Genomic DNA, 12,649 nt, shown 5'->3' with positions numbered 1-12,649 from the left:
GCCGGTCTTAGCTGCAAGCAGTTTTTCTAAAAGCACAGCTATACTGAATTTAAAAGAAAGTAATGACTGTCACCTAGGGATTTTTGATGATGTTTAATTATTTAGATGTGCATTAAGACCATATTTACATATTTTTTACATAAATTAAAAAAACCCACTGAAGACATATAGTTTTCTTTCCTTGTATAAAATGAGGGAAAGATTTGAAAGTTGTTTGAAATCGGGATATTTGAATAAAACAGCCCTGAGTAATATCAGGGAAGTTATTAGAATGGTTTAATTAAATGTGTACTTAATCATTCATAGAAGCAATTCATAAGCACTAGTCTCTGCACTAACATTTAACACAGGCATTCTGTTAGGACATACCAGTTTACAATACATATTTTCGACACAGACTTCAAAGTAATGTAGATATTCCTTACGAAACTAATGCTGTCAAACTCATTCATTAGTTATCAGTACAGCCTCCTTATCAAGTACTGCAATCCAGTTATTTTATTGCTTACAAATGCTTCAAACTATGGGAAATCTTTGGTAAAAACAAAATTGATAAAATTTTCACAATAGCTTTACATGTAGTATTGCACGACAAGGCTTTTTCAATACACAAGAAAAAAAGGAATGCTCAAATCCTCAGTGAGGAGATTAGAACTCTGTACAACATTCATTAGTTTACCACTATAAGCAAAATTTCCTTTCATAAATGTTTAAAATATTTTCTGTTTTCTTTCAGCTTATATGAATGTTTATTTTTTAATCTATATTTGAAACAGAGGAGTAGTCAAATAGAACAATTTAAATAAAAATTGGCAACTATACAGCGTTGTTTGTCTACCCTACTACAGCATCAGATCTTTTCAAGTCTGTTTACTTCACAAAAAACTCAAGAGGAAAGAAAAATGCTAAAAATAATCAGTCCTCAGCCCTCTATGGAAAAGAGGAAAATAAGTTTCATGTCTATTATTGGACATAGACATTTCGCTAGTGGTCCAATTGTGCAGATTCAAACCTAAGTGGCATTAAGCTGCTCCAAATGAGCTCTTAGCTCAGGACACAGTTCAGTTAGCAGCAGTTCCAGCAAAACCTGAAAAACAGAGAAGAATTAAGATGAGTGCAGGTGCCGTATGAGAATTTCTTTTTCCTTTCTGCCATGTTTCTATCCCATGCTGAGGCTGCGTTATGCGACTGGCTGCTGCAGGAAATGAGCCAGAAGAGACTGACTGAGCGTGAAAGTATGATACACTTGGATCCAGCTGCATACTCCAACCACTCCCAACCAAGAGCAGGCCAGTGGGACTTCTGGAGAGCTATCGTCTCCTAACTGCGAGCTAGGCCTGGAGCTCTCCTTCCCCAGGATTCTCCAAGGTATGTTTATTTTTCTAAGCTGTATGAACAAATTACTTGGCACCTTATGAAGTCAGGCAAGTTGGACATGGCAGAGGATCTCTTTTAGACAAAAGCAATACTGGTTTTAAGCTTAAACAGGTTTTCATTATTCAAAATTAGTCAGATAACGGAAAAAAGTATGTTTTTTCTGACTTATTTTAATAACAAAGCAATTACTTGCATATGAAACGATAGCACAACATAGATCTCTGCAAAAACATACACCCCAGGCTTTTTAATGAAAGCTCAACAATTAACAGGATTATAAAGTTAAAAGGTTACTTTTCTGGTTACTCACATAGAGTAGATGCTTGTTAGCCTTTCTTTCTTGCAGTGCATTGAACACTTTCACTACACCATGACGCGCATTTTGCTGTCCAACAAGACTCTGCAGAGTATCTGCAACAAATGTTACTTCAGCTTATATTGTTTCATTCCCGCCAGGCAAAACCCTCAGCTAACCCGTAAAGGACAGGAAACAAAACCACTGCACTTCACAGCTCTTGGTTACAAGATACCTAGTCCCCACTCATCCATCTTACAAAAATCATGCATAACTTAGGTCACAGCTTGAAAAGAGAACTTGGGTAACTTGAGAATAAGGGTAGATAATAGTGTATGCATTTCAATGATAACATTTTAAGTATTTCAACATGATATATAGTATACTTTTAGGTAGTTTACCTTTCAGACTCAAGTCTAATCTCATACATTATTAAACCACCCTAATACACCTTCAGTCACAAAGACAGAATTCCTACAATGGTTAAAATAGATTTAGCACTTTAATTGCCTCTCAGTCTTCACAGAAAATACTTCCCACAAGTAAGCAGAGAAGAGAATTCTAAGTCAATTATTTATATTTTGGATTATATTAGAGGATGATCTGATGCTTCATCATTAAATTAAGGTGCATGCAGCTATATCCTGACATACCTCTCCAAACATGGAAACAAACAAAACCAGAAGCCACCACTAGCTGAGTAGGTGGGTATATAACCGAGTAAATGGAGGGCTGCTTACACATCAAATGATGACTATTTTACATGCATACCTGCCAGTATTTTTGCAGAAAAAGTTGATTAAACAAGCTAATGCAAGAGGGTGTATGAGATATCTCAGTGAAGCCATAAAATAGCTCATTAAAGTACATTCTTTTGGACGGAGGGGAGACAAAAAGCATTCAACCTATGTTTACGTGCATTTCCAATGGCTAAAGGGAATGATTTGGGCTCTTCACAGTTAGGCGCCTTTGGGTTTATGTGACTTCTGACGAGTCAGAATTTTGTAACTGGACTCCTGTGAATGGGATGGGATAGAGCATCTCAGAATGGTGCTCCAGGAATGTGCACGCTGACGAGGAAGCTGCCTGGGCTTGGGAGGTAAGGGCAGGCAAAGGACAGTACTGGAAACCCCACTCAATCTAGAACCCTCCCTAGCATTCCGTGCCTTGAAACCTCTTATAAGAAACAGACAGCAACACACAACACTGACAGTGTGGGTAGACTTCCCTCTTCGATTTTGAAATGAAAGCCGAAGTAGTAATTGGGGGGATGCCACCCTCCCTATTTGTCGAGCAGTTCCAGGTAGCAGAAGCCCCTGCTATTTGCACAGAGAGAACCAGCAGAGACTTCCCTTAACTTCGGTTCCTTGATGAATACTAGATGCAGACAGAGCTAAAGTGATACTGGACTTTGCATCCACCGATAATACCTGAATCCATCTTTTACCAGACAGGAAAGGCCAGAATTATCCTTATTTATGTAAATAACCATGATTTACAGCTCTACAGTAAAAATCTAAAATGCAGCAAAACAGTACTTGATTAAACATCTTCCTTACTAGTTATTAAATCCGTGACTAAGCAGAATGAAAGTGATCTCACCTGGAATGTTTTCAAGTAGTTTTTGCTGTGCTCTCTGTTTTGTCTCTTGCTTTTGTTCGTCACTCTTGGCTCTGGGTGGTGGTGCTAACTTTCCATTTGGCCAAAAAGCATCTCGAAACACACCAATGTAGTAAACAAGCATCGGTTCACTGAACATCCAGTGCACAGTGTCACGGATTTGCCTGTAAAGAAGTGCAAAGGGAGCACATCAGAGCTAGTCTTTCATGTTTTATGCAGGTTTATTTTTTTTTACTCCTGAAAGTAGTGGAAGCAATGCTCATTTTCATGTAATTATCCCAATTTACCTGAGCTAATTTCAACAGCATCACAACAAGTCATGTTCAGCTCTGGGTATTCTAGGACCTAGGTCACTCCAGAAACCTGACTAAGATATAGAGGAGGCTACATTTCAATGTAATTTGTAATATATGTTTGTGGATTACAAGTGCTACATTGAAATGTACATTGAAACTGCATTTCAAGGATGGGCACTACAAAGGCCTTTCTGGAAAAAGACATAAAAATCAGCTAAGTAATTGTAGCAAACTCCAAGCTAGCTGCATGCACAGACATGCCTATTGGGATAGAAACAGATGAAGTTTTGATAAAAGCACAGTAAGCTCCCTCACAGATAGCAAAAGCACGTTAGTAAAGGGATTACAAATGGAGATAGCAGCCTCATCCTGTGGCTGCAGGCACTCACTGTAGCCTTCCGTAGCACAAACAGTCTGAGGCAGACAGCAGGCTCCAAGCAGTACTGCCTAACTGTGCCACAGTACAGTCAAAACCCTTAGAATCAAGATTTTTTTTTTGGTAGAAATTTGGTAGAAATTCAACCAGCACGCAAAAAGTTATACACCAACTCTACATGCATGCTACGCTCACACACACACACTTTCTCTGTCCTCTCTCAGATGTCTTTCATGCTAGTTATCAGCAGCGCGTAAACAAATGAACCAATCAATTTAAAACTCAGTGAACGGACACCACCAGAGACCAGTCCAATTTATTGCTGCATAACACACGAGAGTTTTTAAAAGCCATGCTGGCATGTGCAAATTTAGTCACTGACTGGACAAAAGAAGAGCCTGTTCTGCTGGTAGAGTACTTTTCCACAATTTTTCTGACCAACGATGTATCTTTCAACATGAAGAGTGTGCACAGACACACACACTTACTTCATAGCCTCAATCAGGCTTCACTTGGCAGATTTGTCTTCAAATGATACAGAAAAACGCCTTCATGAAAACACATCACTGTTACATGTGTACATGTTTCATTCTCATAATGTATAAAACATTATTTCACTCACTTTAGAGAAGTATGTATTCGACTTGAAATCAGTTTCAGATCTGGCAAAAAAAATCTTCATGCGACTGAGATAAAGCACAAACTAACAAAAGCCATTCAGTGCCAGGCCATTCAGAAAAACAGGATAGCAAGCCATTTTATATACGTGTATATATATGCAATGCTGCTTCACTAACAAGAAAGAAAAATCTCTTTTTCTATGTCCATCTCCCATGAAATATGGTGTTCTTCCAAAAGCAAAACCCTGTGTAAGGGGAAAAAAAATAAGGAAGAAAATTCACCTGTGTCTTCCCTAATCAACATATTTGTAAACTGAGCTGTGGGAAACAAATGCAGATTATCATATGCAACAATGTCCAGATTTTTTTTTTCCAATTTTTTTTTTGTTAAACAATTCTGCTCTCAACCCTTTTTTCACAGGACAATGATGCAGGTACACTTAAACCAATAGCTACTTACTTGTTGATAGTTCTTCCAAAAGTGACTTGTACTAGTGCAATTAATGTTTTTCTGACCCACTTGAACACTAGAACAATGAAAATTGACAGAAAATAAAGATCAAGGGGTTAATAATTAGGGTACCCATGATCATGTCCAAAACCGTCCCCCATCCCCTCCCCCAAAACCCAACAACCTACCCCTACAGTAAACACATCTGTTACAATCCTTTCTAAGATTTCACTAATTATACATGGGTCTCATTTTTCTTGATTGTTTTCCCTGTACTGTTTGCTGTATAGTTTTTAAGTCCTGAAGGTTACATAAACATATCTATAACATGTATTTGTAGTTAGTACTGTAAACTTGTGTTTATTTCAAGTTTCTTGAGCCATACAACTACCTATAACCCTTTTTATACTAGAAAAAAGAAAACTCAAGATTCACACCACCTTCATACCTACTAGTATAACGTACACGCAGCAGCAGCATTAAAATTCTGAAAACATTTTCACTCAAATAAGCCAAGCAGTTAGCTTTTCATTACAAATAAAGGGAACAAATGTGAGCGCTTCCTAGTAATTACTGGTTAATCTTTCTTTCATGCTGTTCACCATCAGCACAAGAAAGTCTATATTTGGCAGATACATCTGCCATTTTTGGAAGGTGCTGCATTTTTCTAACAGTTACCCTGTAAATAATTTCACAGGGTGTCAAGTGTGCCTGCAATTCAAATATAAACAAAACCAGTTTTCTTTATTATCATCATTCAGTTATGTAAAGGAGGAAAAGAAATGTGGTACTGAAAAATGCCACAATTCTAGCATCTTCTTCATTGTACAAGACTTAGAACTAAAATGCATATACACTTAAAACGGACATGAAAATTACATTGCTTTGTCAGTGACATGTTCTGTAATGAAGCCATCTTCCTCATAATTCATACATTCTAACATGTAGCCTGTTAACAGAAAATGTGCTTTTACTTTTCTGGTTTTTCCAGATTTATTTTTTTAAATGAAAAACTTAAGAATATCGAACACAAATGCTCTCCCCTCCCAGTTACATTTTTACTGCCACGTTATACTGGAATTTCACTATTGAATGAAAGCTCCAAAATTCTGTACTTAAAACCAGCTCTGTTCCAGACAAACCGGCTATATAGATTGCAAGAACATTTCCGCTTACGGGAACAGCAGGAAAATCTGAATTACAAAGTGGCCCAGATTTCTTGGTCAACAGATTCCACTAGCAAATAAGCAGGTTTACAGCTTACTTCCTCGCAGCTCAAAAATCTCTCCAATAAGCATGAAACATGGTTCAGCAAGAGAGTCCCTCTTCCCATCCACCTCCTCTCCGTAGTCCGACAGGTCACTATCTTCTTCTGTTTCTTCCTAGGAAGAGAGACACAGTATGGGCAATGCACTGCAGTTCCCCATCCCTCTTCCAGAGTGGATTTAGCTACTACCATGCCCTGGAGAAGGAGCACAGCCAGCCCTCTCAAGAAAAGGCGTTAGAACCAACAACTCTGCTGCTGGCAAGATCTGGCAAACAGGAACCTCATCAGGGAGTCTGAAAAGGGAGTGCACTTCCCACTGGACAAGAGTGATGAGGACACTCTGCACCGCTGGAGTCATCACCACTGCTATATCTTCCACCTGCACTCTTGCCCCAGTAAGCATCTCGGTGTTGGGTGGATTTGCTCAGATTTGCAGGGTCCACTGCCTATACTGACCTGTCAACACTAGCTGGAGAAGTGAAAGCTGTTAATATGGGAGCCATGTGCTGCTAGGAAGCAGGTGATGTAAGGAGAAGATGGCACTCAGAGCCATTGTGATTGCAAAGCCTCCTCTGACACAACGCCCATGAAGGACATCCAGGATGGGGAGCCAGCCAGCTGGAGCTGTTCGGAATGCAAGCAGCTAGGAAGAAAGGGCAAGGATCTGGTTACTGCACAGGAAGCAGCAGATAGCTGGCTCCCCTGGAGAACAGACAGTGCTCTGCACAGCTGAAGCCACTCAGTGGGATCAGGCACCAGCAAGTTGTCCTTGCAGTAAGCCAGGAATCAAACCCAGCAGCAGAAGAGGAACTGGCCACTGCAAAGACAACAACCGTTCATGAGTATCAGTCCCAGGCAGAAACATAATATGGCAATACTTAGTGACCCAAGTCTGAGGATACCCAAACTGAGGGTACTGAAGGGAGCAGACTTATTCAAAATCGACTCACAAGAGAAGAATGGATTGAACCACTGCAGTTCTGGCAGTACCATTTATTCAAGAATGGAGAGCAGACGTCAGGTTCTTTCTCAGTGTCATGAAGATCTGCTTCAGCATCAGGACTACACCACCTACCATTACTAATGGCAGCCAGCACATCCCTTTGCTTTCCTGGATCTTTCCCTGCCTGCTTATGCCTAGAGCAAAGCCTCAGTGGTAGACCTGACCCCCACTGAAGTCGGTGCAATGCCCCAGTCTCTGGTTCAGGAATGGTCAGAATGCAGAAAAAACTTCCTTTCTTCTGGTTTTCAAAGAAATCTATCATCTCTTCCTTATCATTCCATCATCTAATACTGCCTTCCCGCTGCCCCCCCTCCCCTCATCATCTAGTCTGTAAAACCTGCTTCACAGCTTATTTCTCTTGCAGTGTTTTGGGGCCTTTCTTGGCCTTGTTCTTATGGTCATGATTTTTCCGTCATCCCTTGCCTGTCATTTGACCCCTGCTATACCGAGTACCCTACACTGTCTCAGCTGTACATCAGTTTGTCTTACTTCTTCCTCCCACTCTCAAAATCCCATAATTGACTTCGGGTACATTTCCAGTCCCTGAATCTTCTCCAGGCATGGCACTGCATAGTACTATATAAAATACTAACTCCATAGCATTGCATATTCTAACACTTATATATCCTGTACTCTTCACTTCCTTTGTCACATTTAGCATTTTCACTAGCACTGCTTGTGATGCTGCTTCTTTCCTCATAACCAGAAAAAAAAGAAAAAACCCACAGCAGTGAAGTGCACTGTAAACATCCATGCAGATGCTCTTGTTTACTGACTCCCACAGCTTGATGTGGCCCCAGCTTTTAAAGCTTTCTCCTAATGTTAGGCTAAGCTGTGACTGAGGGCAGGGAACAAAAAGCCACACCGATCTGACAAGAAATGCCATGCAAGGAAACCACAAATCATTACCCATCTTACCACACAAGCACGTTAATTCACTGAAGATGAACAGAGTTTTCTCCGGGGACACAGTCTAGAGCAAAACTCTAGTCCCGTTCACTATCTTCCTTTGGTCAACTAGCTTCTTGTTGACCTTCATCATTTTGATTATTCAAGAAATTGAGTTTTATTTGTTTTTTCATAGTAGACATAATCTGTATCTTCATTAAGCGCTTAGGCAACAGAACAGAGAATAAGCTTACTGAATTTTCAGGTAAGCTTACTCAATTTGTAGTTGAGCCCACAGGATGCAGTTTGATAAAGACAGATGCAAAGCAACAATAACTTACTGTGTAAATGCAAGAAACAAACCAATTGATATTGATAATACTACAGAAAATACTACAGGGCCATACTGCTGTGGAAAAGGCAAATGTAGTATCATGAAGTTTAAGCATGAACACTGCATAACATACATACACATACAGGTAAAAAATTACTTTCATACATTGAATAGAAAAATCCAGGGAAAGCATCTTGTTTCAAGTTTTAGTCACCACATTTCCAAGAAAAATATGGTTAATCAGTTAAGTCCAGAGCAAAATCATAAGAACCAAAGAAAACATAACCTAACAAAAAACTAGGAGAAATTGGGGCCGCTTAGTCTAAGAAATAAAAGAAGAAAAGAAAAAAGGAAAGTAGTAACTTCTGGTAACTGATATGATCCTAACCCAAACTTCTTGCGTTTGCTGCAGACAGGACAAGAGCTAGCTGGCTGAAGGGAGATTTAGGTTAAGATGGTAAGAAAACGTTTCTAACCACTAAGAGAGCTGAGAACTGAGATATGCTGCCTTGCTCAGAGAACATCAGTTACCAGAGGTTTAAAAATGTTAAACAAACCCGTACCAAGAATTTTCCTGGTACTGTTGAGTCTGCTTAGAGCAGGAGGGTAAACACGATGATCTTTGAAGTCTCTGCTCTTTTTTTCTGCTGTTCAGTGTATCCCCATCATTGATCCCAATGGAATGGAAATTGTAAATTCTTACACCATAGTGCATTTTCTATCCACTAGCACTTCATAAACCTAAGAGCCCTTCCTCTAGGTGATATCAACCGCATTTTTTTCTGATTTGGTTTTGGTCTTCAGAGCTAAGAAACGTGTTCTAAAGCTAACCCTGTCCAAGGAGCTGTATATATATGTGAGATCTGAAATTGGTGCATCTAATCCTGAAAACAGCACTCTAGCTAATACTGTTGTTCTAACACATATTTGAAAAATGTGAAATGACATAAAAAGCAAAGAGGGCTGTAGAAGAGGATCTTCTCATACAAAGTCCAAAATACAAATGAAAGCAGAAATTCTTAGTTACAGAGAGAATGCAACTATAACAGATTTGTAGCGTGTGGTTTAACAATTTCCTTAATGACCCCGTATCAAATGATTTAACTCTACTTTAACTGCTTCGGTAAACTATCCAAAATGCTACCACTGGGCAGGACTGAGCTGATCTAAAGCTCACACTGAAAGACAAGGGCGTCCAACAAAAAGCAGAGCTGATCCCAGACGCCCTCCCAATTCTCCTCCCTCCATTTAATTTCATCATTATTTTTAAACTAGGACAAACGTTTGCCTTACTGATTCAGAAGGTTTAACAGTTTCTTACATTCCATCTGTATTTCTGTTGTCTCATCTTATGTTTAAGCTTAGGGAAGGAGGGGAGAGGAGGTGGAAGGTAGATAGGAAGTGGGACAGTCTTTGTCTAGATTTGCATAGTGCCTGGCATAATAGTCTAGTGAAAATTGAGCTCCTAGTCCCATGAGTAACAAGCAAGAAGTAGTATTCAATTTAAACCGAGGAAGATGTTATGTTCTAACTTCCCTGTTGCCACATTCTCTGGGCATTTTTTTGCTCTGCTTCCTTTGGTTTTTCGGTATGCTTGCTTCATTTGTTTGTTTTCTCTCCTTTCTCATACCCTTCACAAACTCCCTTTCCTTCTCCCATATTTCCTAACTATCTCCTCCTACACACTCACGTAATACAATCTACATGCAGTCTGGTTTTCTTCCTGAGGATGTTTTTCAATTAAATAGTGAAATACAAATAGCTTCACACTTCTATGCTTTTATGCTACCTCTACCCAGCAGTCATTTTAGTGAATGCACTTTTCTTTTTAGAGCTGCAGTACTTCTATCAAGGTGTAAAAATTAGTTTCTCAAGCTTTCTTTATATTTATTACTCTGAAATGAGATATGTGTATTCAGCAATCTAGGTGCAAATACAGTACAGTTTTGAAAATGAAAACATAGGATTTTCTTATTCCCAAGAGATGCAAAACCACCTTTTTGTCTATTAACAGGCTAGAACTGGAAGGGGTCCCCAAACTCCATTTATCCTGCAGAAGGCCCACCCACTGCAGACAACTACAGCATGTAAGAAAAGAATTATTTCATATAATGTATAACTAAAAGGGGGAATAGAAACAGCCCCTTGGTTTGCCTATCTGCCACATGAACCACAGAGAATAGAGCGCCATGGAAGAATTACGGTCAATTTTAGCCAATGAGCTATTTCGGTCACTTATCTATTTTGAAGCACAATGTTTTTTTATGGCTTAGTACCAAATTCTCCAACAGGTTTGCCCACATGGGCTCCCACCTGTATCTGCAGTGAGCTTGTGCTGTTTGCCACAGTTCTTTGTCAAAATTTGCTTTGCTTCAGAAGTTGTCCAGAAATTACGGACACACAGCTGTTCCCTGCCAGAGAACAGTTCCTAAAAGCAGTTACCTTCACCTGTCAAAAAACCTCTGAAATATGTGTATCAGGAGCACAAAAAGTGGGAAATTCTGCTAAAAAAAAAAAAAAAAAGATAATACCACAGGACTACAATTAGTTTGTGATAGGTTACACATTTGCCTATATATATCCATCAAATTTTCATATAAATTTATCAAATTTTATCCATTTATTTCATTAATAAATACCTTTTAAATTCACAGACAGCTCTTATTTCTGACTCTTTGTTCACTTACAGTAAATTTAAAATTACCTTTGGAAATGCCTTCCAATATTACCTGCCATTCAAATGCATTATATTAAGAGTTTTCCCTGCTCATTTTGGGTAAGTAATTACATTTGGGAAGATTACTTTTCTATCACTTACCTCCTGATGAGAAAACAAATCACCAGGAAGTCGTTCCAGAAATGAGGAGAGTGAAAAAGATGACTTCTTTCCTTGCACATCAATAACTTTGAGATGCTCTGGGGAAGGGCTCAAGAAGGCGTAAAGTGCTTCACTCTGGCAGAGTCTTTCATCAGAGAGCAATTTCTATGAAAGAAAAATAATGACAGAAACAACGTATCAACTAAATATTTCTTGTTAAGGAACAAGACGTATCAGGCCATCCAATAAAACTGATTAAGACATGGATCAGATGTAGAGTGAGGGAAAAAAATATCCATGTCTCACAAAGATACTTCAAGAAGCCAGTTCTGAAGTACGAGAGAAAAAAAAAAAAAGTTTCTCATTTCTACAGAATATGTTGTGAAGTGTTGTAGATAAGTGGCAATTACAGGATTCATTATTACTATTTCATAATCAATCAATGTTTAAATTAACTTACTACTAGAGAAATAGTCACTATCAGCCAAACTCATCTCAACTTCAAGCATTTTAGACAACTTTGACATTTTTAGCATCAAACCTTATATCTGATCCATTTGTTTTAGGCTCTCTCTTTAAACAACAGAGAGAACACATCCACTCAGTTCTCCTGTTTAGGTATCTGTTGGTTTTGTCTTTGCTTTCTTACCTGGAGAAAGTTATTAAGCTGGTTCTTGGATTTCTCCATGAATTTCTGGTCTACAGATTTGAAGGGCAGCTTGCTGAGGGAAGGCAACTGAACTTTCTTTAATGATGGAAAACACTGCGGATGAGAAAGGAGAGCTCACTTAATATGCATGTGCTGAAAACACAGATGGTTCAGAATGGAAATGAAAAGACTCCTTTGTACTCTGATCTCCCTTCCATACCCCTCTCAGCAACCCGAAACAAATCCTCCCTTACTCGCCACGGGCCGACATAGCTAAACCCTCTCTCTTCACACCACCACCGTTATCTACCCCTTAAGCAGCAGACAGGTTAAAGCACTGTAAAAGGAAACCACCTCTGTCCCCAGAAGCTTTCATTTCTAATACTCCCCTGGAAGCCAGAGACAAAATCTGGTATTTAAAGCAGGCTCTTGCATGACTGTGCAGCACATATACCATTTTGACATCAGGTTAGTTCAGTAAAACATTCATTATTAAGCCCCCCAAAAAAATTATAAACAGGTTTTATAAGCATCTGGTAGAGGCCAGAAACAGGCAGATGAAAACTAGCTCTAAAAGGCTAAAAGCCAAAAGGCTGGTATAAGAACTAGCAGTATTAAATTTTTATCTGGTTTTCCCCTCTTCAAACATCATTCT

At 39.1% G+C, this 12,649-nt stretch overlaps 1 protein-coding gene and 1 long non-coding RNA gene across 3 annotated transcripts in view; one reads left to right on the top strand and one right to left on the bottom strand.

The window, feature by feature from the left end:
• Positions 1-78: 78 nt before the first annotated feature.
• The window catches only part of SNX25 (sorting nexin 25), a 93,709-nt gene continuing 81,138 nt past the window's right edge, over positions 79-12,649 (bottom strand). For both annotated transcript variants that reach the window (XM_080373769.1, XM_080373770.1), the window contains 7 exons: positions 11,995-12,108; positions 11,346-11,510; positions 6,300-6,417; positions 5,045-5,111; positions 3,275-3,456; positions 1,688-1,788; positions 79-1,087 (listed from right to left, as the gene is read on the bottom strand). In XM_080373769.1, coding sequence (XP_080229895.1) covers positions 1,013-1,087; positions 1,688-1,788; positions 3,275-3,456; positions 5,045-5,111; positions 6,300-6,417; positions 11,346-11,510; positions 11,995-12,108 — 822 coding nt within the window. In that variant the 3' untranslated portion in view covers positions 79-1,012. The remainder of the gene's footprint in view (positions 1,088-1,687; positions 1,789-3,274; positions 3,457-5,044; positions 5,112-6,299; positions 6,418-11,345; positions 11,511-11,994; positions 12,109-12,649) is intronic.
• Positions 1,094-11,055, top strand: LOC308058273. The gene is made up of 2 exons (XR_013925758.1): positions 1,094-1,368; positions 6,422-11,055. It is a non-coding gene; the product is annotated as an uncharacterized lncRNA (long non-coding RNA).

This window comes from Falco punctatus (genome assembly GCF_963210335.1).
Source record: "Falco punctatus genome assembly, chromosome: 1".
In the NCBI taxonomy this organism is placed as follows: Eukaryota; Metazoa; Chordata; class Aves; order Falconiformes; family Falconidae; genus Falco; species Falco punctatus.
This window is presented reverse-complemented; position numbering and strand designations above follow the sequence as displayed.